Source organism: Phodopus roborovskii, unplaced genomic scaffold (genome assembly GCF_943737965.1).
Source record: "Phodopus roborovskii unplaced genomic scaffold, PHOROB, whole genome shotgun sequence".
In the NCBI taxonomy this organism is placed as follows: domain Eukaryota; kingdom Metazoa; phylum Chordata; class Mammalia; order Rodentia; family Cricetidae; genus Phodopus; species Phodopus roborovskii.
This window is the reverse complement of record NW_026125295.1, coordinates 10,174,377-10,200,739: the sequence shown is the minus strand read 5'-3', so window position 1 is coordinate 10,200,739 and position 26,363 is coordinate 10,174,377. Positions and strand designations below refer to the sequence as shown.

The 26,363-nt window shown below is 47.0% G+C and overlaps 1 protein-coding gene across 2 annotated transcripts; it reads right to left on the bottom strand.

Moving 5' to 3' along the window:
* Window positions 1-1,161: 1,161 nt before the first annotated feature.
* Abhd5 (abhydrolase domain containing 5, lysophosphatidic acid acyltransferase) lies at window positions 1,162-25,862 on the bottom strand. 2 transcript variants are annotated; one of them, XM_051202829.1, is made up of 7 exons: window positions 25,780-25,862; window positions 16,467-16,552; window positions 14,081-14,453; window positions 7,005-7,159; window positions 3,733-3,844; window positions 1,786-1,972; window positions 1,162-1,474 (listed from the first exon to the last, which is right to left on the bottom strand). In XM_051202829.1, the coding sequence occupies exons 1-7, from the start codon at window positions 25,821-25,823 to the stop codon at window positions 1,376-1,378; spliced, it is 1,056 nt and encodes a 351-aa protein (XP_051058786.1). In that variant the 5' UTR covers window positions 25,824-25,862; the 3' UTR covers window positions 1,162-1,375. The 2 variants fall into 2 exon arrangements, with proteins under 2 accessions (XP_051058786.1, XP_051058795.1); XM_051202838.1 differs by lacking the exon at window positions 16,467-16,552 and having other exon boundaries at window positions 25,780-25,844.
* Window positions 25,863-26,363: the final 501 nt, after the last annotated feature.

Sequence of the window (26,363 nt, the reverse complement as noted above, 5' to 3'; positions counted from 1 at the left end):
CACAACAGTTAATCTCTCTGGCAGTTAATTAACTGAAATATAATCTTATATTTCCCCAAAAAAATTTTTTTTCCTACTTAGCCACTAAAAATGTAGTAGCCCAAATCACAAAGCCATGATTTGTGCTAGCCCAGTTTTTCCTTGTGTGATTTGCTTTTCTCCTGGACAAACAATGCTGGTGACGCTGGGGACAATCCTCTTTGTTCTCTGAACAGGGGGGCTTTCTCAGCATCCAGATACCATACGGAGCCTTTCCATAGTTCCGAAGGTTCCCTCGCTTTAAAACTGTGAGAAACTTATAAATTCAACGGTGGTCTCTGCCAAACAATTCAAACAACATTATAGATTTCTCTTATAATCTTGATTCAAGTATATAAATGATTAGATTAACATGATCGTCAATAGAAAGTAAACACACATTCTAGCTCATTTCTGGTGCAGTGAGACATAATAGCACCACCTATTTTAAAGTGTTAGTGGTAAAAATGTAATCCGGCTTAAGCACCATATGAGTTAGTTGTTCACGGAAACACAGAATGACTTGGTTTACTGGAAGGTGACAACAGTCTTTATAGCCCTGTAACTGCGCAAACCGTTCATTCGCCATATCCTGGTTCCCGGCAAGGAACAGCGTTCCTGGGAAGGGAAGGGCACAGACTTTGGGTTCAGGCTGAGTAAGTGTGCAATATTTCACAGACCCCAGAACTAGACACACAATGAGGGTTCCAGGCGCTGTGATGCTGCAACTTGTATGTCATCATGGAGCACACTAAAATTGCTGAACAGAGCTCTGCAGCCTTAAGCATCAAACAGGAAAGCTGGAGGAGTTATGCTAGTGCCCCATTCCTATCTTTTTAATCAAAATGTATCCTCTTATTCCATTTCAAAATGAAATACCCTAAACTCCATTTCAAAAATGAAGTATTTGAAACTTAAATTTTTTTTAACTTAAAATTACTTGGATTAACTATGTTAGTAGTTAGAGACAGTAAATACATGCAAACAAAATAAAGTGCACCTTCACAGCATTTAAGATAACAGACTCAGAAGATACTCAGTTAAATTGGCATATAGACCGAAATATGAAAAGCAGCTGACTAGCAAAGTTAGGTAAAAATCAGAAAAGTGTCAACTGAAAAACCACAATTTTTGAGTATACCAGAAGGACAAATAACCTTTATTTCAGGCTACTGTTAAATTGGAAGACTCTTGTGCAGGAGAAAGGAAAGCCGCTCTGCTAGAAGGCACTAATTGGTTTAAACGGGGAAGTGACTTCATGAGTCCAGTCCAGGAGGCCGCCTGGCTCTAGCTGTACTTGTTACTCTTCCCATGGTTGTAGGACAGGATATTGCTCTGGAGTGCGTCAGTCACAGCCTCACGCAGCTTGGTCTACCATGTGGCAGATCTCCTTGACTTTCTGGTTGAACTCTTCTGGCTGATCCGCATACACATAATGCCCCGCCCCCAGGATAGCCTAGGAATGAAGAGCAGGCAGGCCAGTGAGCTGAACAACAGTGCTCAGAAACAAAAAGATGAGTGGAACTCATCCGCCAATCACAGGAAAACCTCCCGAACCTTAATAGCCCCACTCCAGAGCAGCAACCCACCTGCTGTGTGTGACACTGGACCAGGCTTCCAGTGTCTTCACAGGGTGGGAAGGCTCCCGGAAAGGTGATTCACTACTGGGACATAAACCCATGAGGGACTCAAACCTGCCCGCATCCCTGTGACATCAGGTTTCTGAATGGGGCTGTGAGTGACAACCAAGGCCAGGTCCATACTCACTATTGTCTTCACATAGGACTTGGGTCGCAGTGACTGGATGCTGGTGCCGGAGTTGCCATCTATGCAGGACCGGGCGCCGAAGATCACAGAAACTGGAATGTCAGGGTGCAAGTCTCCTATCCGCTGAAGCATTGGCCGCTTCGCCCACCCGTAAGGAATGGTCATGTTTTTGAAGGCTGTCTCACCACTGTGGAGAGGAGAAGTTACATCCCACGATCTTGGGGTGTGACTCTGCACTACAGTCTGTCTCATCGGTTAAAACATATTCACATTTCACTTTCCAGCGTTTAAGAAAAGTGTTTATTGAAACTTTCAAACAATTTACTAGATAATGTAAGCGGGAGATCCATACGTTACTGTTATTAGATAAACAAAGCTGTAGCATAATGGAGCTAACTCAAAGTTTTCTTCTAATTCACACTAAGAAACGGAAGCTGGGAGTAATGGGCGCTCGGCAGAAGCCCCTAGAAACTGCCGAGCAAGTCGACGGCATCAGAGACCTTAACAAACTGATCTCTCAGGGTCAGTGGCCTCCAGTTCTTTTACTGAAGGAGGCTCTGACTGACTGTAACACAGTGCTGCCGGCTTCCCTGGGTCTCACCTGCCAGCAGGGAGGGCAGAAGGAGGAAAAGCAGAGGAGGAGGCTGGTGTGCACCTTGGCCTGCGCTACACATACTAGGATTGTCTCAAGCATTTGTCACTGACGCGCCCTAGAACTGCGGAGTCAGTCCTAAACTGCACTTAGGAGGCATTGTGCTCGCTTTGCACCTCAGTCTGGCTGCAAGCCTGAACTTCATGCCCCATGCCCAGCTGGGATCACACTGCTGTCACACCACAAACCACCTGAGGACCTGAGACTGCTCCCTGTGCCCCACGTCTTCAGAGTGTGCTTTCTACTGCCACCTTGCACCTGGTACCCAAAAGCCCTATTTTAGAAAGCCGTATGTTTATGCCCTTTGCTTTCTCTGGCTACTCGGCACCTGTTTGAGTATTCCTCCCCTCTCTAGTCCTGAAGTTGACAAGCAGAATGCTACCTGACTCACGCATCCTTTCTCAGCCCTCGCCCAGTGAAAACAGGCTTCTCACATTGACGCACAGACGTAGGAGATGCCCAACAAGGTGGGTGGTAACAGCCCAGTGAACTGGAAATGCTGCCCAGCCCTTTTCAGGGGCACGAGCCTGCAAGGCTCTGGAAGCGCCAATGCAGACCACGCCCCTTGCTTACTCTGACACTTCCTGTGTTCTGGAGCCTTCCCACTCGGTTGGTTGGTGGGGGCAGGAATAAGCTTGAAGTGAAATTCTTGTCTCTCCCAACCTAGACCTCTTTGAGATTCCTAAACCTAAGCCGTCCTCTGTCCTCGGATTAGCTGTGAACTTTGAGGGGAAGAAAGTGTGTTTTATTTACGACATCCATGGGGATATACAATGTTTACACGATGGTCACTTAATGAAAAGACACAGAATTATGCAGCAGAAATGTTAAAATATATCTAGCTACCAATAAACACATATTCATAGAAAGAAAGGTCTGAAGCACGAACGGTAAATTTAGAATCAGTTTTCTAGACATAGTAGGGAGCTGCACATAGGAACTAAGGGCAGATGAGAGAGCATGCAAGACCTGTACAAGCTCAAACAAGAAAAATCCCCAGCTTGGAGGGGGAGGAGGGCATAAAGTTCTACCTCTGGCTAAGGCGCTTTTGGCAACTGATAGCTTCTGTGAGAGGAAGACCCGGTTTTCTTTATGGCGTGTTCCCTGGTAGGTCAACCACCCTCTAGGTCACACATCCAACATATCAATATATGCACAACAACAACTGTATTTGATGGGTTAAGGGGGGGGGAAGGACACAAAGCTAGGTATGTAGTGAAGAGGGATAATTATGGGAGGTATTGGGGGAACAGTAACTATGCTCAAAATAGAAACTTAGGAGTCGTAACCCTTACCTGGGGGTCTGTACATTACAGTGGTAGATATACTCTGTCACGGTGTCATCTTCAAACATGGAGGAGTACTTCCGCTTGAAATCAGGCCTTAAGCGCTGCACTAGACTTAACCCTATTGGACAGAAAATAAAAGCACTTATCTTCTAAGTTGTTTGACTTACTCACAGCATAAAATACAGTGCTTGTTATTTTGTAAATGCTATGTATATACATCTATATGTGCTTTTAAATATGTACTTTAGATTGAAAAGAAGCATAAATCCTGAAAGATGCTCTCGAGTTCCGCCAAGGACAGATGAAAGGACACTTGAAGGTGTTCTACACTGACCTACAGGTGTGCCTTAGGCGCTCCAAATATGCTGATTTCCTAGGACTTGTTTTTGTAGAATAAATTATTTAACTGAGGTCACTGAATAGAGCAACTTATAAAATCATGAAATCACATTACTGTAATATAATAACAATACACTATAAGCAAACCAGGAGACTCATAATTTTTTTTCCTTTATGATAAAATAAATTCAGAACTTCTGTTTGGGCACTTGGATAGTCTCTTCTGAGTCATCTGAATGCACAAGGCCTCAAGGAAAACAGAAAGAGGAGCGGAGGCCTCCCGTGGGCACGTCCGTGCGCTGTGGGGTGGGGTGGAGGCCTCCCGTGGGCACGTCCGTGCGCTGTGGGGTGGGGTGGAGGCCTCCCGTGGGCACGTCCGTGCGCTGTGGGGTGGAGGCCTCCCGTGGGCACGTCCGTGCGCTATGGGGTGGGGCGGAGGCCTCCTGTGGACACGCCCGTGTGATGCCCCCTCTTTGCTTGGCCTGTCTGTGTCACTTTTGAAAGGTCACATTACTTGGAGAATGTCTGTGTCACCTCGGCCACACCCAAGCACAGGCGGTAGCAGAAGTCGGAATGTCAACTGCTCTCCTCTCCCCTCTGCTGTGCCTTCCCCCACCCACCACCGCCTGCCGGCTGGAGCCTGAAATGCTGCTTACAGGCTCAGGTCCCTGACTTTACAGCTGGGGCACTGTTTTGGGAGGCCAGGGAGAACTGAGGAGGCAGAGGCAGGCCCTAGCTGGTGGCAGTGGGCGGCTAGAACGGGTGCTTCCTGGTGTTCACATCCTCCACACCATGACACGAATCCCTTCCCAGTTACAGTGATTCAAAGCCCCTAAAACCAAACGAACACCAACCCTCTGCCCTCTGTTTGGTCAGGTGTTCTGGTTAGTGATGTGGAAATTCACTAAGACAGCCTTCTAGTTCCTTTTCATACTCTCCTTTCCCGTAGCTGTCATTTGTGTGCCTGTGAGTACCCATGGAGCTTACCAGAGGGCAGCCAGATATCCAGGAAGGAGTGGATTTTCAAGGGGCTGAAGACTGAAGGGACCAGCAATCGTACCTGAATGAGCCCCGGAGAAGTGTTTAACCCTGTGTGGCCTCTTATGGCACCCTTACCCAACTGCTCTCACCAAAAGGGCAAGGACACTTCCTGGCCCGGAAAGAAGGGAACAGAATCTAGCCAGCCAGGTAGCAGTCACTCCATAACCTTTACCCACTTTCCACATCTCTCCCCCTTTCCCGAGGACAGAATGCAGTTTTCTTCTTTAGTGATGATTTAGGCAGCAATTGCCAAGGGAGGCTGCCTCCCCTTGAGCTGTGGAGCAAACTGTCATCAGGAACAGACATTTATCCTTTCTAAGCCAAAGAGCTAGCAGGAGGCAGAGAGAGAGGGAGAGAGAGACAGGGAGGAGAGAGAGAGAGAGAGGGAGAGAGAGAGGATGGTCCACTGCAGCCTTCTTCACTGACACAGGCCATTATAGAAAACATTTTTCCCTGTTCAAGGAACATTGTGAGACAAGGGTTCCTGTCACTGAATCGCTGGGTAACTGCTGGGGGAGGGGCAGCCATAGACACGGGGCTGGAGATGGGACTCCGCAGTTAACAGCACTGGTTGGTCTCCCTGAGTTCAGTTCCCAGCACCCACACGATGGCTCACAACCATCTGTGACTCCAGTTCTAGGTTATCTGATACGTCTTCTGGCCTCCTAGGACACCACACATATGCATGGTGTTCAGACATATGTGCAGCAAAACATTCACACACGCACACACACAAATGTAAGATTGTTACAAGGATCACAGACACAGGCCAGGGTTGTGGCTCACACCTTTAGTCCTACCACTCAGCAGACAGAGGCAGGTGATCTGTGAATGTGAGGTCAGCTTGAGCTACATTTCGGGTTCCAGGCCTGTTGGGGCTGTAGAGTGAGCCCCTGTCTCAAGCTGATAATTATCATCAGAGGCAGAGAAGCCAACGTTACAGACTGCTTGTTAGGAGAGTAATAAAGGCCCTCATGGTCTATGCTATTTATCACATGTTCAGCTGCTCACTGCTAAAAGCACTCCCAGCTGACACACGTTGTGAGGGGGCACAGTGCGGGCTCAGATCGTCACCGTCTGAGTCAACAAGGAAAGAAAATTTCTGTAGCCACGAGCTAAGACTTTGGAGCTGAGAGTCTAAACACCAGTACTGAAAATAAACAAATAGTCGGGAGTCCTCAAAGTGTTTGTGCAAAGGATGGTTTTACCTTTCCTCACACTGACATGGAGGAAGAGAGAAGAAATCTTGGCACGCTGACGTTGGCCAGTTCCACGGTCAGTCAGGTTTTGTGACCCATCGACTGCTTCATTCTCCCTGGCAGCCACATACTCTCAAATGGTCACCAGAGGTCCTCACACGTCACTCTTCCGTGGTGACACTGACCTACCCTATCCCCAGCGCTTCCCTGTGTCTCTGCTGTGCCAACTGCTGTAATGTTTTACAATATAAAAGCTCCCTCTTTAAGGAAAGCAGTTGGCTTCATCTTGTTATCATTCAGCCTGACATTAAGGGAGAATCAGAAAAAGAGCGAGCTCTGATTTACTCGTGGCTTTAACTAACAATGGTGATCAGTAAACACAGATGGCCCCCTATTTATGGTGCTTCAACTTAGGACAGTAGAGGAGAAATGGTCTTCAGTTAAAATCGTGTTTTGAATTTTGATAGTTTCCTGAGCTGACATGCGGGACCACACTCTCTTGTGATGACAGAAGTGACAGCCACACACAGGGTTCTACAGGACAGTGGGCCACTGCTACTGCATGATGCTAGGTAGGTACTCTGAGCTGACCATGGCTTTCATGGGATGCAGCGCCGTCCTATCCCACGTGGGAGGAAGCTGACACTCTGTTACTGTTCAACTATAAACCCTGTTCTTTCCCAGGACATGAATACTCACCAAAAGGTCCTGCGATCCTGAGGCCAGCCAAGGGGTTAAAGGGAGTCAGTGCTGCTCCCAGGACTCTGATCCAAACTGGAATTGGTCTCTCTTGATCAGCAAGATCGGGTCGCTCAGGAAAACCCCATGGCTCTACTAAAATGAGGTGACTAACTCTGTTGGGGGGGGGGGGGGAAACAGATTTAAGTTCATTTGGTAAATTCACCCTCTAACTGTAGAGCGCTAACTAAACAAACTCAAGGTGGACCGAACCACCTTAAAGAGAAGGCGCTGGCTGTTGACCAGGCTGTATCATGCTTTCGCTGTCAACGTCTACGACTGCAAAGACTTGAGGGTTTACGGCAAAAGGGAGGCGGGAAAGGGAAGGCTTTGCAAACTTGGGTAGCAACAGGCACATTAAAGTAAAGTAAATAACTGTGATCCTAAAAGAACAGAGGAGAGGAGGAGGTGAGGGAGGGGGAGGGGGAGGAAGTGAGGGAGGGGAGGAAGTGAGGGAGGGGGAGGAAGTGAGGGAGGGGGAGGAGGTGAGGGAGGGGGAGGAGGTGAGGGAGGGGGAGGAGGTGAGGGAGGGGGAGGAGGTGAGGGAGGGGGAGGAGGTGAGGGAGGGGGAGGAGGTGAGGGAGGGGGAGGAGGTGAGGGAGGGGGAGGAAGTGAGGGAGGGGGGGGAGGAAGTGAGGGAGGGGGAGGGAAGTGAGGGAGAGGGAGGGAAAGTGAGGGAGGGGGAGGAAGTGAGGGAGAGGGAGGGGAAGTGAGGGAGGGGGAGGAAGTGAGGGAGGGGGAGGAAGTGAGGGAGGGGGAGGAGGTGAGGGAGGGGGAGGAAGTGAGGGAGGGGAGGAAGTGAGGGAGGGGGAGGAAGTGAGGGAGGGGGAGGAAGTGAGGGAGGGGGAGGAGGTGAGGGAGGGGGAGGAGGTGAGGGAGGGGGAGGAAGTGAGGGAGGGGGAGGAAGTGAGGGAGGGGGAGGAGGTGAGGGAGGGGGAGGAGGTGAGGGAGGGGGAGGAAGTGAGGGAGGGGGAGGAAGTGAGGAAGAGGAAGAGGGGAGGAAGTGAGGAAGAAGGGATGACGTCCTACAGGTGATACCCATCACTGACCACACCCAAGAGCCCAGTGGTTCTGTGCATCTCGAGGCTGGCACTGCAGAAATGACGAGAGGTCAACACTACACTCATGAAATGGTTAATCTCTCATGGGACAATAATTCTAAAATTTTAGGGCAAGTTAGGATTTCCCTACAAACATGACAATAATATAACCCAGGCCAACAAAATACATTCTAGTTCGTGATGTGGTAAAATGCACAAGTCTAGCTACCCCACCCATGACATCATGGTATTCTAGCCATAATTCTCTTCCTAGTTCACCCCCAAACAACTTCCTCACTAGCCAACACTTTCATATAATTAATAGATATAAATCCTGATTTAATGAAACCTATCCTGATAAAGAAAAAGCAGAACTGTGAATTGCTGCCATGTGACAGGTGTAATTTCTTCTGTTCGTCATAAAGATGGTAACTGAAGCACAGCCCCATCCCTAACACAAGAGCGTTTCCAACTGTAACCACGGCCGTCACCCAGTGCCAGCTGACCCCAGAATGAGATGACAACGTCTCTGACGGCTCCAGCCATACCTGAGACAGTGGTAGAGCAACTGGACTGTCCACATGGCTTTGTTCCTCACATGAAAACCTGATTTATTATTTTCGTCAGCCAGCGCATGTAAGGACGAGTAACAGTGTTTACTTGGCTTCCCCTCCTCACCCCCAAACAGAAAGCACTAGAACACAGTGCAGGAGCACGGAGAAAGTCAGTCTAGCCTCTCATCAGAGGGAAGGAAGCCGACACAGTGGACACAGTGGACACGTACCAGCACGCAATGGTTGTAAAGCAGAACAGGGCTGAACCTCAGTCCCACTCAAGCAAGCTACAGAGGACAACTCCTCACAGGGCAGGCTTTCATTCCTGAAGCATCCGCAGCAATAGAACAGTAAGTTTTAGTTTACCAACCCTCAGCCAGTTCAAACGCTGTCTTCCAAACTGTATAGCCCTGAGACCATTTGTAGATAGAACTTTGGATTTGGAGGGAGTTATGTGGTACATGACAGCTATGCATACTTAGTGTGTTTCAAGCCTAAAATTTAAAAAAAAAAAAAATATTTCCAATGGTGTGTGAGGAAAAGATCGGAAATAAACTTTTTTTTTCCCTGAAAACAAAATGGCAGAGTCCTTTCAATTCAGATATTGGGAGAGACATGCTAGGAGTAGGTTTAAGTTAATGGAATGGCCACCTCACTGGAAACAACAAAAATAATGCGAAGAAGCAAATTCACTACTGACACAGCTCCCAAACAAAGAAGTGAGCTCTTCATTTAAACACCCATTATGCTTGAGAAAGGAAGTCTCACCTTGCTCTAGTGACTTGTTTTTGCTTGCCTTGCTTAATATGCTTTTCAAAATATCATCCCCTGGGAAATGGTGGCTTAATACATTCTGCAAAGTATATAAACCAGGGTGAAGAACCACTTTTTTGTTTGTTTGTTTTTGAAAAGTAGAAAGTTGACCCAGGATTGTCCAAGCCTGTCTTCAGCATGGCAAAAATGGTAGAGGTTTAGTAAGCATTTGCAGGTCTGGTGTTGGTCCTTGGTAACAATATCCAAATGTTCTACGATACCATCTTAGTCTGGGATGGGATGTGTGGTCCCCCAGATAGCGCCTGGTCATACTGCTGCTTGCTATAATACAAGTTATTACAGAGGGCCAAAAGCCAGTACTGTTCATTTTCAATAAAAGGTATTATTTGGAATAGAAAAATACAACAAGCATGAGCATTAACCCCCCCTACACACACACACACACCACACACACACATACACCACACACACACACCACACACACCACAAATTCTTCATAACACTTATAACAAAAAAAAAATGTTTAAAAATAAAATTTTAAAGCCTCCAACATCAGAGATGTAGTCAGACTGCATCCACTTTAGCTACATGTAAAAGACCCCACAAGATAATGTCCTTGCTCTTCATTGTAAGCCTTTTCAATACAACAGACCACACAAGGCATTGCACTTGGTGGCTACCAGGCTACCATGCATGGTGAGAATCCAGTACGGGAAGCTGCCATAGCAAATCTCTTCCACAGCGGATACACTGGAGGGTTTTTAGATTTATTATCTTTTGAAGACAATGGGTAGCCTGTACCAGCCTCACAGCTGTAGTGCACCCCTCCTGCCTCTCTGCCTCCCGAGAGCTAAGTTACAGACCTGCGCCACAAACTGGCCCCACCCTGGCAGACTGTCAGCTCACATGCAGGGTAAGGGAGTCTGAGAGGGCGGCATACCTGAGTCATCCTATCAGACACCTTCCTCAAGAACTAGAGTGTGATTACACTATCGGACAGACCAAGACCAGAAGACACCAGCCCATCAGTGCTGAAAAAAAACAAGGCATTCTCCCGGATGGTAGCCACACACGCAGCTTACACCAGCCCATCAGTGCTGAAAAAAACAAGGCATTCTCCCGGATGGTAGCCACACACGCAGCTTACACCAGCCCATCATCAGTGCTGGCATTCTCTCGGATGGTAGCCACACACGCAGCTTACACCAGCCCATCATCAATGCTGGCATTCTCCCGGATGGTAGCCACACACGCAGCTTACACCAGCCCATCAGTGCTGAAAAAAACAAGGCATTCTCCGGATGGTAGCCACACACGCAGCTTACACCTTTAAGGGGCAAAGCAATGGGTCACATCTGCACCAACATCTACTGGCATGAGATGGTGTTCTGTCTAGATGAGCACATGACTACACACACTTGATTTTTATAGATCTGGTCAGCTGCCAGTGAGAATGATACAGCCAGAGCAATCAGTCCCAGAACTAAAATGCACCGGGGAATCTAGAGGGCCTCCGTGAGACATGGAGAGGCGCAAACAAGAGTCCCAGTCCACACAAAGGCACACTCTCAGACTGGAGGTGGCGGGGTGTCTCCTGTTGGCACCACACCACTGGGGAGAAGGGAAGGACCTGAAACCACCAAAGCCCTTTCCGTAAGAGGAGCCAGGAAGACGCTCGTTCGGCCCAAGTCTGCATTGTCGGACGCAGTCAGGCACTGGGGACAAACTCTAACATGCTGTCGTAGCCTGGGACGGGTCTCTTTGCTAGCTCCTCTCTACCTGTTTCTCTTTTGAAACAAGGTGCCATGGTGTGTCCCAGAGACACCTCTGTCCCCTCTGCCCCTCAGGGGCTGCAGTCTTCCCTTTAAACGTCTGTCACATCCTCTTCTTAGTGTATAGCAAACGCCTGCAACACAGACATTTCTTCGCAAAGGAAGGAGATCTAATAGCAAAAGCTGAACAGTTGAGAGGAAGGGGCCAGTGTCTTGGTTACTGGCTAGCTTCACTCTTGTTAGGGGGAGACAGCCCAAGACTCCAAAAGCAGCAAGTAGCTCTATTTGTGACCCACCATATTAATCTACTAATGAAATTCCAGGAGGCATCTCCACTCATCACACACTAGTTTAAAGAAAAGGTTGAGATGAAGTGAGGTTGCTGTGTGGGAAGGAACGAGGGGCTGCGCCTTCATAGACTCAGAATCTTTTAGCCAGCCCATAACTTCTGTACCCACTGGCCTTTCCTAAAGGGCACAGGTGCCTGTCAGCACGGGCCTTTGTAACATACGCCCATTGCCTACAATAATCTCCTGCCACCCAGTATTGCTCTTTTAGATCTTAGCTCAAGAAATGCACCTTTACACCATCACTGCACCAGGAGACTAGATCAGGCTCTCACAGCGCTGCCTACATCCCCACCATAGGACTCCTCACAGGGGCTGAGCCCCTATGCGGGTATTTAAAGTGCTCTCCCAATACGCAGCATGCACGCGTGGCCCTGAGCCACCTTCCGTCCTGTGCACAGCACAACTGGGCATGTATATCGGACACACCAACAAGGTATGGTGGAGTTTGAAGCATTTCTTCGATGATTAATAGCATCTGGGAAAATGCCGCCGTGACTCAAAACCACCAAAGTTTATAGTGTACACAGAGCTCGGATGCCTCTAGACATTTTAAAGAAGAGAATTAAACAAAATGCCCTCCCCCAAACACACTAAATACCAGTAGACAACCAGTCTTCTAGAATGCACTACTGGAACGCTGCATTCATCGCCAGTATCTCAATGGAAGACCTGAGGTGTCACCGTGAGGTGTCAAGGACACGGCACACAAACTTTTATCAGCAGCAGGAATACGGCCATGTAAGGCTGCGAAATGGCTCTGGTGGGCAGGGCCACTCAGAAATGCCCCACCTACACTGACCTACCCCACCGAAACTGCACAAAGACAGACACTTTGTTTTCTCTAAGTAGACACATTAAACTAGGGGTTTCCACTCTTTTCAGACTGCACCTCAGAAATAAAGGACATGGTAGAAACAGGTGGCCCGGGGCACTTACAGCCCCCAGTGAATCACGGTTTCCATTGTCACCCCAGGGTTTACTTAAAGTCTTTAACAACTGCATCCTTTTACATAAAAGTTTTTAAAAGATTACACATATTTTCCACACCGCAGCCTCATGCTCTGGCCTCAGAGATGCCACAACGCACACATGGAGCCAACCCTCAAGCTGACCTAAGATTGCCTCCTTCCGTCTCTCACAGACATCGCTAAGCTTCTGCTCCCCAGAGTGGGACACAGTTAAAAGCTGCCTTAAAATGCCCACCAAGGAAAGCCAGTGTGACAGGTTTTGCTGTTTTAATGAACAGGTCTTCCGGGTGACAAGACTGTCTCTGTCAAGCATATAAAGAACTTTGAACCCAACAGAAAACTCAGGTACACAGGCTGAAATTGGCACCAAATCTGTGGAAAAAAGGAACTGAGATAGAGGAAATCACAGTATACCGTTGCACATGCCCAATACTGTGCAGACCACACGCCTGCAGCTATGAAACAGAGCGGCCTCGCGGAGGGCACAGACACTCGGCCAGTGGCCATCCTGTGCCGCACTCACCATCTTCAAGGCCCATGGCCTCTTTAGTTCTAGATTTAAAACACGGTCCAGCGGGAAAATCCACCAGCAACACAAGACCGCTGATACTCCACTGCACAAAGAAGGCTCAAACAGAGATAACTTTCCCTTTTATTTCCTTTCAACTAAAAGGTGACTTCTGCTGGAATACCAATACCACAGGAAACAGTAAAAGAAAAACAGTAGAAACATTCTAAAGCAAAACAGCCACTAATTCAAGGACTGAAAAATCGTTCTTCCTGAGCAAGGTGGGTGAAGTTTACAATCCCACTTCTCACACAGAAAAAGGCTTCAGGTTCAAGTTGGAGGTCAGCCTGGGTCACATGGTAAGTTACAGGTCAGCCTGGCATTCCAAAAGCTCCCGTCTCAAAATAATTATTTCTTTAAAATCTCTATAGTGAAAACCTTTAGGGAAGGATATAATGGAAAAAAAAAAAAAAAAAAAACCATGACAGGTACACTATATGACATATAGTGACAGGTACACTATATGAAGGAAACTAAAGCCCACGGCTCACACAATTTGCTCAGTCACAAAGATGTAGCCTGCTTCCCATTATAACTTACTATAACTTAGCAAAAAGTCTGGGAAAGCCTGCTGGGTCCAAAGTCTTAATTGTTATGGTAAAAATAAGCAATAACATTATAGTATTTTACTGGTGGCTTAAAGTTAGTAATACACTAGGCCTGGCATTGTGGTGGTACATGTCTTTTTACTACCAACACCGGGAGCCAAGAGGCAGGGGGATCTCTGTGAACTGGAGGCCATCTTGGTCTACATCGTGAGTTTCAGGCCAGTCAGGGCTCCCAAGAACTTAGACATTAGATTTTGTATAATTATGAGTTAAAAGTACAATGTCCTCTGTCAAGCTTATCAACAAAATCTGGTATCATTCTTCCAGCTACGAAGTTGGCTACCGGTTGCGGTCATGCACCTATAGGGTCTTTTAGGGGACTACTAGTATCTACCAAGAATGGGCCCCGGAGGCTAACACTTGGATGCGGGCTGTGACCCTCCCCTCTGCTGCTGGCACTTACCTTGACGGGTATTTCAGTGAGTAAGCAGCAGCCAGAAATCCTCCCAGGTTGTGTCCAAGCAAGATCATTTTGTCCAGCCCGAGGGCACACCTCCACTCCTCAATGGATTCCACAAACTGATTCTCTACTTCTTCTGCGTCGCCGTCAAACCTCGGTCTACTGCTTCTCCCAAAGCCCAAGAGGTCAAAGGCATAGACGGGCCTGTCGGTGCTCAGATCTTCAAAATTCAGGGCCCAAAGTCCAAGGCCTCCTCCAAAACCATGAAGGAGGACAAGTGGCGTCTTACTAGAAATGTTGTGAGAGAACATCAGTGTCCATATTCTGTTTCCGTTGGATATGCGGACAGGCTCTTTCTTGTAAGTGCAGGGGACACCTGGTGGAAACAGACAGCACACTACTCAGTCTCGCTGCTTCCCAGTACTCTCAGAGCAAATTCAATGGACAGCCGGCATGCTATTTCACCTTTTATTACATCAACCCCAGAAGAGTATATACCTGATAAATAAAGCAAGCGAGTCTAAGTGACCATGTTTTATAACTACGTGGGAAGACTTACCTTAGATAAGCCTCACGTGTATGACCTCCAGACTTCTCTCCACTCTAGCAGCACATGAGGCCATTACATCCCTGGAACTGGAGAAGAACCTAGTGGCCTTTAACCCATTTTTTTAAGGTCCCTACCTTTGCAGACAATAATGAGAGAATTCCACCTTGGATCTGAGACTGAGGTCAGACTCGAAAGGACACAGAGTCGTCAGGAACTGGGGGAAGGAGTGACCAGATCTACACTAAACACTAAACAGCCACTTAAAGCTTAGTAGAAAAGGGCGGTCACAGGGCATGGCAAGAACTTCATCACGAGGCAACCCGAGTTCAAGCGATTGCCCAGAAAATAAAAACAATACAGCTTTATACATCAGAACCCCTGTGTTAAAAACCACATAGAGCTAAACACTTTAAACCCCTCAAGTTGACCAAAGATGAAACTGAAGTTGATTGATAATAAACCGTAAACTGAATGGCTACACTTCAGGAATGTCCTTAAACGTCTGTGCATGTACATGTGTGACAAACGAAATGTGGACAGCCACGTGTTTCTTCCCTTTGTCAAAGAACTAACTTTAGGTTTTGTATTCATGGTGGCAGCAAAGAGGAAGGCAGTGTGTGCTCAGAGGTGTGACAGACCCTGCCTTAACTGGGAAGGAATCCCCTCGCTTAGAAGAGGAGTTGATCCAGGATCTCTTCAGCTTTTGAAACAGGCCTGAGAGGTCCCATAAGAATTATTTTTAATGTTTAGTAGAGGCTCATCCCGATGTTCAGTCACTTACATTCATGTCTGACATCAGAGCATGGCCAATTCTTAGGCACGCATGCACACACGCATGCATACACACACACACACACGCACGCATACACACGTGCACACACGCGTGCACACACGCATGCATACACATGCGCACACGCACGCACGCACGCGCACACACACACACACACACTGGGAATCTAGAATTAGCACCACTGGATGATGGTGGCACCTTTAATCCTAGCACTTGGGAGGCAGAGAATCGGATCTCTATGAATTTGAGTTCCAGGACACAAAGAAACCCTGTCTTAGGGAAAACGAGTTTACATTGGTAAACCACGATGAAAATTCTGCTAGTTTTTATATGGAGCAACATCATTAGGGTATGTGGAATAGAGATTCATTTTTGTGTTAAAACCCACAGGGTGAACGGCCATTCCTAAGAATGTAAGCAGTTATGGTCAGTTACTCTGCAACTGCCAAGTGTACAAACAAGGGAGTCACGGACAGTCAAGAGGGTGGAGACAGACATTAGCAGAGACAAAACAGATAATCACAACCAGAAGCCCTTTCCTTACCCACCGCTGCAGATTCTATCAGCAGGACAAAACTGTACAGTAAATACCAGAAGTCTCGATCGATTTCAGTGCTCATAAGAAAAAACGACAGGACTCCGTGGCAATACAGACGCGATGTAAAGGTAGCACAGTCAAAAGCAATGCCAAGAGCGCCCTACCTGTCGCTCCATGGTAATGAATGGGAGGCTGAACAGGGTGACTCGGCCCAAAGGCTGCCACCACTTCACAGGTCTGGGACAAGTTGCTAAGTTCAGTCTGGACTGTGTCCACTAATGCAACTCTGGAACACTACAACATGCTTTCAACCATACGGTTTGGGCACATCGGGAGGTCTTCCAGAGGTTTTCAGGATATTAAAACTTTCATTAAAGCTTTATTTGCTATTCTTTTATAAATATTTTGTTTTTTTAAATGTGTGTGTAGAGTGTGCGCGCGTTCAGGACAATGCAATATATTAGATCTATTTTAGTAAATAGTTAAGTAGCTTATAAGAGGAAAACCTTACATTTTAACATTTTCTCTTCAGCTTCTTTAAGGTGTGATGTAGACGTGGGACACCAGGTAGGAAGCCACCCTGTTAGCCATCCTGACCTAGAATACCAAAAGCAAAATGCAAATAGGTGAGGTCATGTTTTTCTCAACTCCCAGCCATGGCACCCTGAAAAGCCAAGCCTCAGCAGAGCCCACCAGGAGCCCCACCAGGACCCCACCAGGAGCCCCACCAGGAGCCCACCAGGAGCCCCACCACCGTGGGAGGGAGGGCCAGTACCGGCGGTGCAGGCCAGTGGGATAGGAACTACAGGGACACAGCCAAGTCCACCTTCCCTTTCAGGACAGCCAAATCCCAATAATTATAGAAAGGCTAAAAGGGAGGGAGGGGAGGGAGGGACACCACTCTCAAAGTAAGGTAGTCTCTTGACAGGATAGACGTTCAAAACGCTGTCTATGAGTGAATACACTAGTCTATGAGTGAATAGGTTCGCCTCACCTGAACAGCTGCCTTACAGTGAAAACTTTAAAATTCTCATTTTAAAAACAGAAAAAGGAAAAGCTTCAGAAATCGTGAGAAAGTGCAAAAAGCTGACGGCCTGTGCTCAACCTGCCTAGAGCAGCTGGTTAACCGTTCATGGGCGGAACAGCCTTGGCCCCAATAAACAGCTGAGGAGAAGAACACGGTGGAACCAAGAGAACACGGGAAGCGAGCCTGAGAGAGCAGGACGATATAGAGGGGCTGCAGCTGACACTTGCCAGGAGCCAACTGCCAGGTGGGGCAACCTTCAACTTCGGGCCTGGCGGCAGGCAAAACCTTGCTGCAGTAATCGGACACACGGCACCGGTTAGCAGCCATCTACAGCTGGGAAGGGTGCTGTGGAGCAGGGAGACATTCCCGATGAAAGACAGATGAATCTGAGGAGGGGCCATTTCTAGATGAAAGCTAAGGGCCTGAACCACAGAGGGACAGAGACATGAAGATTTAGCCAAAGAGTATTTAAAGCTCAAACACACTAAATCTGCTCAACGGCTAGAACGTGTAATACAGATTCTTGGGGTTTTACCTCAGAGTACCACCACCATGACAGAGAACACACTAAATACAAATAGGGATACAAATGAAATACAGAAACAGACACCCTGACGCTGACTCTCTGTACCGTAAATAGAATAAAACAAGCAACAAGAGGAACAAAGTGGTGTGGGCAGAGAATTAGGCTAGGTTCGGGAAGGGATGATCAGGCTCTAGCTTTTTCTAAACGCCATAGACTATCCCTACATTTCCTTTTCCTATAAAATAATTTATATATAACAGGAAGTCAGTAACTAGTGTTTGACGGATGATTAGGCCCAGTTCGCAGATGTGAAAGCTGGCGTTCAGTTAACTCCAGGATAGAGAAGGATACACAGCTAGTAACAAAAGAGGATCTTTGAGTTCCATTCTGAAAGACCCCCTCATCCCTGTTGACCACAGGGCAGTACCTCCCTCAGCATGCCCGTGGAACTGGCTGTGGCCCACACTCCTTGGTCCTGTCCACTCTGCTCCTTCCCGGCTTCTCTCTTGTTTTGCATCATCTCTCTCAAAACTTCACACTACTGCCTGTCGCTATGGCTCACCCAGCTCTTCCCTTGGCCCCAACACTCGCTTTTCCAGAAGCATCAGAAGCCGGCCCTTGCTACAGACAGTTGTGTGTGTGTGTGTGTGTGTGTGTTCTCGTGTTTATCTGCCTACTGCATGGTGAACACAACCAAAGTTAAATCTGTCTCAAAGCTGACCTTAACATCCAGTGCTAAATACGACAGCCAGTGGTCATGTGAGCCCTTGGGAATGTGACTGGAACTGGAGGCTGCAGTCAGCAGCCTCACAGAGGTGTGATCAAGAAAGGCAGATGGAGTCTCTCTGTAGGCAACCAGAGCTTAGCGTACCTCGGGTTCTACAGCAACAAGGTGTGCCGGCAGGGGAAGGGCCTGAAACTTCAAAACAAAGAGTAGCTGAAAGTTGACACAGAGAAGACATCCAGGAAAAGAGACACCATCGGCATGTAACACAAAAGGCGACCGGAGGAGAGGACCATGACCTAATAGCTGCACTCTCCAAAATAAGCGCGTCTGTCCCTTTATAGTGACAGTTAACTTTCTTCTCGTCTTCATCTTTAGATTTAGATTTAGTTTTTTAATTTATTGCCGATGTTTTAACTTTCAATAAGGAGGGTCATGCGTTTTTGCTTGTTTTAAAATCATCGTTAAATCCTCTTCTATACCTGCATCTCGTCCCTATTTGATCATAAAACTATAAGCAAGAAGTTATGTGTAACTGGATCTCATAACTTTTCTTAAACAAGTATCCTTCAGATCATAGCATAGTTCTCTGTCAGAGGTGGAGATCAGTACGAAAAAAGGAAAAAAAAAAAAAATGAACTATGATCTACTATTGCTCCAAATGGCATACCCAAGTTGGGGTAAAGAAAACACAAATGCAATATTTGCATCAGTCGTTAAGAACAAGAACCAACCAAGCAAGCCAAAAATTCAGACTGGAAAGCTCCTTTGCACAGGGGTTTAGAATTTTAAAAGTAACTAAACAGGCTGTAATACAGGCGTAGGCCTTCCTGCACTGACTAGCCACTTCAAAAAGCAACTCTTATCATGGGGCCCACAAAACAACCTTCAAAGGCTAGAACTATCTGTGAATTTTGACTCCTAATGGCTAGTTCAATTTACTGTTTGTAAGCCTAGTGGGTTACATCAAAAATTAAGGGGCACCAATTTTCATTATATTTTCATAGCTACCTTTTCATCAGCACAAGGCCAGTCTTTACAAATGAGCTTTTCCTATAGTATTATTTGCAGTGGGGGGAAAAAAAACACACATATTTTCTTTCCTAATAGAACTATGAAGACAGCATTTCCCCTAAGCCTAACAGTGCCTCTCTCCAAGTTTGCTTTAATCAGATTACTGGTAAGATTTTTACAGAAGTGAACTTCTACTCTGCACCTGTAAGACAAAATACCACACCCACACAGCAGGCTCCTAGGAATACCTGCAAAAGTGAAAGCCCTTGGTCTGTCTGCCTGCCCTTCAGTCTCCTGTTCAGAAACCCTCTCTCCTCCCTTGCTAGCTCTGCTATTCCCTGGCCAATCCTCTCTTGTGTCTGCAGAGTAACTTAAGCACATCTCCAAAGGGACAGTGACTTTCTACTGGGCCTCTGAGGTCACTCAGTTGTCTGGCATTCCCTGGGCTTAGCATGTGGACACTGGATCTAAGGCTGTCACAGATTCAAGGCAAAGATCCTCACAGGCCAGCTGGAGAGCAGTAAACAGGATAGCTGTCTCTCTACACAGCTTTGTAAAATAGAAATGGGTAGCCTACTTAAGCAACAATCAATAAGCATTATTACACCCATAGCCAAGGCGTGGTTTCAGAACAGATGGAAGTGTCGACTGCAATACAAGGGAAAAGCCATTCACTGCAAAGATTGTAACTTCCCCAAAGTAAACACACATAACACCACGAAGGCTTGTCAGTATGTGCCAAAAGGTTTTCTACAAAAGCCCTATGACCTGGGCACTGACTGTGTTGGTACAGCAGAAGGTATAAGCCCTGAAGCATCTAATTTAAAAAAGTAAATAATTAAAAGATTCTTGATCTGGATCTATAATCACTGGAATGGAAATTAAAAAAAAAAAAAGGTTAAGGAACGTTTTTAGAAGATGAAACTAAAAGTTATAACTCTTAGGGAAACCAAGTAGTTGGGATTAACACACTAGAGTATATTTACCAAAAAACCCATCTGATTTTAAGTATCCTGCATTTCCCCCTGAACTTTCCACCTAAGTTTTTTGTAACTATCACTAACAATGTACTTGTACCTCATGCCATGGACACTTAAGTTCCTGGTAATTCCTGTTTTGTTCTCTGAGCCATCTGACTATCTATAGTGTTACTAAACCTGAATTGCACAATCTATAAATATTGTGAAATTGTGAAAGAGGTTTCAAAGTATCCTGAAGAAAATATACAGAAGCCTGGCCAATTTCCACATACTCTTTTGGCCACTTAACGTAACATGTCTAATTAGGTTATAAGTAAAGAGGATTTCATTATGTTACAGTTTTGCTTAAAATAGCCTCATCCCTCTACTGGTGTAATCGAGAGGAGAAAGTGCACTTACTACTATTGTTCTCTGTAATCTAAGCACAGGATTCTATCTTAAAAGAGCCACAAAGCTTTGTTTTTTCTTTAATAAACAAACAAGTTAGAGGTAACATACACATTCCTCTGAAATAATTCCTCAAAGAAGAATTAAAACCTTTCAAATTGGGACTGCAACACAACCAAAGTTTCTCCTTTCTTGGGAACCGAGTTTTTTAAATCCCTTCCTTGTGAAAGAGGGAGAAGGAGGGTACATAACATGTAAGTATACAACCTAAATGATGGACATAGCATCTTTAGATATACGGTACTAGAATGACTCAGGTTGCCACTGGCCATTGTATCCATGACAGCACAGCCCTCCAATATACCGACTATAGTTTAGAATCCTTTTCAAGGCTGTGTGGTGTGACTCAGGTCTGTGATGCCAACACTCAGGAGGCTGAAATACAAAGATTAAGATTTTGAGGCCAGTCTAGTATATACAGAAATACCCTGTCTTACAAAACCAAGAAGTTAATACCCACAAGCCCACGCGTGCACGCACACACGCACACACACCCTTTCTATGGCATTTCCTAACTCCCCTCACAGTTAACTGATCAGAAGAATCAGACACGTTTAAAGCAGTTACATGTGGGCACTCATACTGCTCAACAAGTCAGAGAAATGTTTCTTTAAGTCAATTATAAAATAACCTTATCCATCAGAAAAGGAACGTCTCAAACCTAATAATTTTAATAGAACATCTCAAACCTAATAATTTTAATAAAATTATCTTTTTAGTTTTTTTATATAACTTACTACAATTGGGGGTATATTAAGTTTAAGTAAAAATTTAACAATTAATTAATCATGATTATTTTAAAAAGCAACACAATGTTTCAGAATGGGTGTTAAAATAGTATGGGTCACATCTTTGAGTCCTGAAACATACTGCTGAGCATTGTTTTGATTACATGGCCCACCCCTGATTTTATAACCTTTGTTTTCGGTTACAGGGCTGACATCTGCATTTGTAGTCTCTGTGACTGACATTCTAGAGTGCAGGGACAGAGAGGCGTGGATTGGTTCATCTGAGGTCGAGAAACAGAATCCTGTTTCCAAACATCCCAGCAAAATTGAAGTGTGTGATTCTAACTGTTGTCCTACTCACATGCAAAAATTCCTGAATGTCTTAGGGACACAAATAAGCTACACACTCGAGATATGAATAATTTACTACTAGGTTTGTAAGCTTAGTGCTCATGTCTGCATAAGTTTATAATAGTTAAAGGTTTAATAAAAAATTATTAAAGACACCAAACATTTTGGAAGGACAAAAGCCTTGTTCTGAGCCTACAAAACAAATATATAAATAAGAATGTGACTAACAGTACTCCAGTGAGACAAAGCAATGTTGGAGCTGAGTGTGGTGGTCCCTTGCCTGCCCTCTTGGCATTTGAGAAGTAAAGGCAGAAAATTCAAAAGATGAAGACCATAATATAAGATCTTGTCTTTCAAAAGCAACAAATGTATTTAAAAGAAATGCCATGGGGGGGGGGTGCTGAGGAGAGGTAAACGCATTTGCTGTGCAAGCATGAGGACCTGAGCTTACATCCCAGCACCCATGTGAGTAAACGTGGCCTAGCATGCCTATAACCCAACACTGGGAGCACATCCCAGGAGCTAGACTAGCCAAACCAGCAAGCTTCAGGTTCAGTGAGAGACCCTGTCCCTCAGGAATAAGGCAGTGTGACAGATGAGGGCACCTGATGTCCTTACCTGGCTTACACATGCAACCCGCACACACATGTACATACACACGCATGCATCACACAGATACACTAAACACCATGACCTTAGCGACAGGAGGTGATCATCTATCCTGGGTTACAGAAAGCGAAGTAACAAACCATGAAGAATGACAGTGAAGCAGGCGGCATGTTTAGGAAGCGTGAAAAACATAGCTTTCCAGAGTTCAGTGTGTAGAAAGGAAATAAGACTGCAAAGCTGAACGGAAGCCACACAGTCAGACTGAGGATATACCACAACTGTAATAGAGCCACTGTGTGTGAAGATGAGTTCCTCCTGGAAAGGAACTATGTGCCGTGCATGTTACCACACTTGCAAAAGTCCAAGGGATGGATATGAAGGTTTTGAACTAAGTGGCTCCCAGGTAAGAACAGGACAATAAAGGGCAGGTTGTTAGGCCCTGTGGGGACTTGAGAATTGATTTGTTATCCAGAGACAAGGGAGCAGGTTTGATACTTAGAGGCCATTTATAAGAATGTAGACAGCCAGAAGGGTGAAATGGTCTTTAAAAAAAAAAAAAAAAAAAAAAAAAAGCAGGAGAGTAAAGGGAAGAGCTACGTACTTTACACACTTAAAGGAAGGAGACACAAACAGGCCATGTATGGACATGTCACACTTGAAACTGGATACAAACAGCCGGCAAACACAAACTATACTACAGTATACTAGAAGAGAGTGAGATTTCAGGCCTGTGCATAAATAAAAATAAAGATAGTAATAACCTCTTAGAGAATTGGTGTATTTAGAAAATAGTTAAAAGTAATAGTAATAAGTATAAAGATAATAAAAGTAACTGCTGGCCTCAGTTAAGAGAGTAAACAAAATGTTGTAAGAGTTAGCTGTCTAATTAGAGTTTATCACTATAGTACTAAATATTGAAAAGCACTCAAGAGGGCTGGGGAATGTAGCTTAGTGGGGCAGTGCTCTCATGATGTCATGTGTGTGTGTGTGAGATCCAAGTCAGATAAGTACTGGCATGGCAGAATTTCATGATTTGGAAGAAGTCAAGGGGCAAGGATTGCAGAGCAGTAGCAGCAAGAAGTACAGACTCCAGCAGTTCTGAAGGAGGTAAGATAAAGAAGCTCACCCATGACTCTCCAAAGCACAGGACTACACACAGGCTTTGACATACATCCAGCAGGGTGCTGCCACATCCATGGAGGCAGCAAGGGAGAAATCCTGTCGCATTTGATGACTTCCATGGTGTGAATTCTCTCACAATGGCTGGTTTCAGGGTGCTGGTGCTATGAAATTTCTGAAAATTCAGCAATGGTCTGCCAGCACATACCAACCCTAGCCTGCCCTGCAAGCCACCTATTTTATAGTCCAGTCTGTAATGGTGTGATTCTGTGATAACTTTCCCCTAAACTCAATAAGCACTTAATTCTCTGGGACACCATTACAGTAAGTCACAGGCATCTACTCTATTTTTATTATTATTATTATTATATTTGGCTTTCTCAACTGTATTGCAACTGAAAGGGTTGGGTTTTGAAAGCTTCCCAGTACACTTGTCTCCACAAAGGAGTCACAAAGGGAAAGACAAGACTTATATAGCTGTGAGATGACTGTTTTATAACCACTTGCTTTATTAATGTCATCTTTGTAACTAGCAAGTTAGGTATTTTGTTTATAGTTCTGGAGGTACAAATAGATTCAGCAGGATTCATTCTGGTGTTGAACTTTTCCTGGTAAAACCCCGGGTAGCACATGAGAAGACACACTTGGTACAAATACTGACCTTTCCTCCTCTCTCATAAAACCACAAGGATTCAGTCACTGGGACTCCATTCTACTCACCATCTGATCCTAATCGCTTCCCTAAGCCTTGCTTCTATGCACTCTCATCAGATTAAAGTCCCACTTGCTAATTCCTCACAATGAGGGTAAAATCTGAACACTCAGATCATAGCCAAATTACGGCACAGTCTAAGCCCAAATGTCCTGAAGAACTTGACTCAGAGTAGTAGGCAGATATCCATCCCACCGGTTCCAATGCAGTGGAGAAGCAGCAGAAAGAAGGAAAATGACTTAAAACTAAATGCAGATCCCTGAAGGCGTAGGTTCCAACTAGCTCTACTACTTGGTAGAGGCAGTTCCAAATGAAAATGGGGGGAGTCAAATCTAGACATTAGGGTTGTTATGACCACACTGGGAGAACACCCAGCAGGAGCTTAGTCTTCTCCGTGCTTGCTTGCCATCTCTGTGCAGATACAAAGCACTGCTCAAATGCCCTGCCAAGAATATACCAAGGAGGGTTACCCCTGTCTAGGGAGTGCGGCTGGTCAGTGACCTCCAGCCATCACCCAAGCCATAAGTTGCTCTCTCTCTCACTGTTGTGCTCTGGACCGAGCCTCACGCCATCAAGACCAAAAAGTTCCAAAGCGGGTAGTCTCAGAGCCAAAGTTTCCTGACAAATCTGATAGGAACACAAGCTGCCAGTTCCTGGCTGCACCACGTGACACTCTGCATTTCCTAAAACAGTGCGCCCAACTTTTACCGCTTGATCGAAAACTAGGAGATTGTGGTTTCTTAATGCTTCAAAATACTCCTTTCCAATACTTGCTTTCACAGTACCACAACCCAACTTTCCTGTGCAAATGTCTCCAAATATCTGCAGTGGATCTGTCGAAGTATTTATGAGAGAGAGAGAGAGAGAGAGCCCTGTCCATCCAAAAAGGGCAGCCTCCTGGGAACCAATGCAACAGCTTACTACTCTACTCACAAGAGCATGGCATATATCAAAGACAGGCGAGAATGACTTAAAACGAGTCTATCGGAAAGCTGGGTGTGGTGCCTCACACCTGATGCCAGCGCTGAGCGGCTGAGGCGAAAGGACTGGAAGCGAGCCCGGTCTACACTCACACACACACACAGCTTCAAAAACAAAAACAAAACAAAACAAAAACAAATCAAGGGCTCCCTGCTAGGCATCTATCTGCCTGCCCTTCAGCTTCCACAAAGTTTGCTGCCGGGAAGACTCACTCGCCGACTCTCCTAGCAGCGCCAGGGCGCGGGGCCCCGGGAGCGCACCAGGCAGGCACCGGGGCGGTGAGAGGCGGGCGCACACGGACAGCTGACCGTCAGCCTGCCCGGAAGTCGGACGCCTTCCGGGGCCACATGCCCACTCCCCACCCCGTGACGCCCGGCTTCCCGCGTCCATGCGCGGCCGCCGGTGCCAGCGCGGAGCTCCGATCTCCGCCGCCGGGGTCGCCGGGCGTCCTGAGCGGCCGCTGTCCCCGCAGCCCCCGGCGGCGCGGCGCGGCCCGGTCATCCCGGACGGCCCGGGAGCGGTGGCGCCCTCGCCTCCCCTGCCGGCACCGCTCGTCCCCGGGGCGCCCCCAGACCACGGCGTCCCTCTTTCCCGGGCGAGCCTCACCCTCCAGCGGTGTCCGCCGAGTCCGCCTCCTCCTCCGCCGCCATCGCGCTCAGCGCCGCCGCCGCCGCCGCCGCCGCGCAAGCGCAGGAGCGCACCCCGAAGCCGGCTGACAGGCCGACTGGGCGGCCCCGGGCCGCGGCCGCCCTTAAGACCGCGCCGCCCGCGCATGCGTCGTCCACCCGCTAGGACGATCCGAGGGCGTGGCCACGCCACGGGCACGCCTCTCTTCCCCGCAGCCCCGCCTCCTCCCGGCTGCGCATGCGCCGCGGCCCTGGCTCCGGGGGGCTGGGGAGGGAGGTACACCCGGCGCTGCTGCGGGAGAGGCTCGCCCGCGCGGGAGAGTTAGGCGGGCGTTCATCTGCGTAGTGACCATTAATGCGTCACGCCGCCCGCATGGACGGTCCCGGGCGGAGCGCTAGGCAAGCAGTCCGCAGCCAAGCCCGAGAGAGCCTGAGTCTGCGGGCCACACGCAGAGGTGGGCGTGCTACGGCGTTGGTGGCCACCGGGAGAGGGCAGCCCACGGGACCCTTCAGTGCGCCGCTCCTCTGACCCTAACCTGCACTTCTCCCACACAGGCTCTAGAC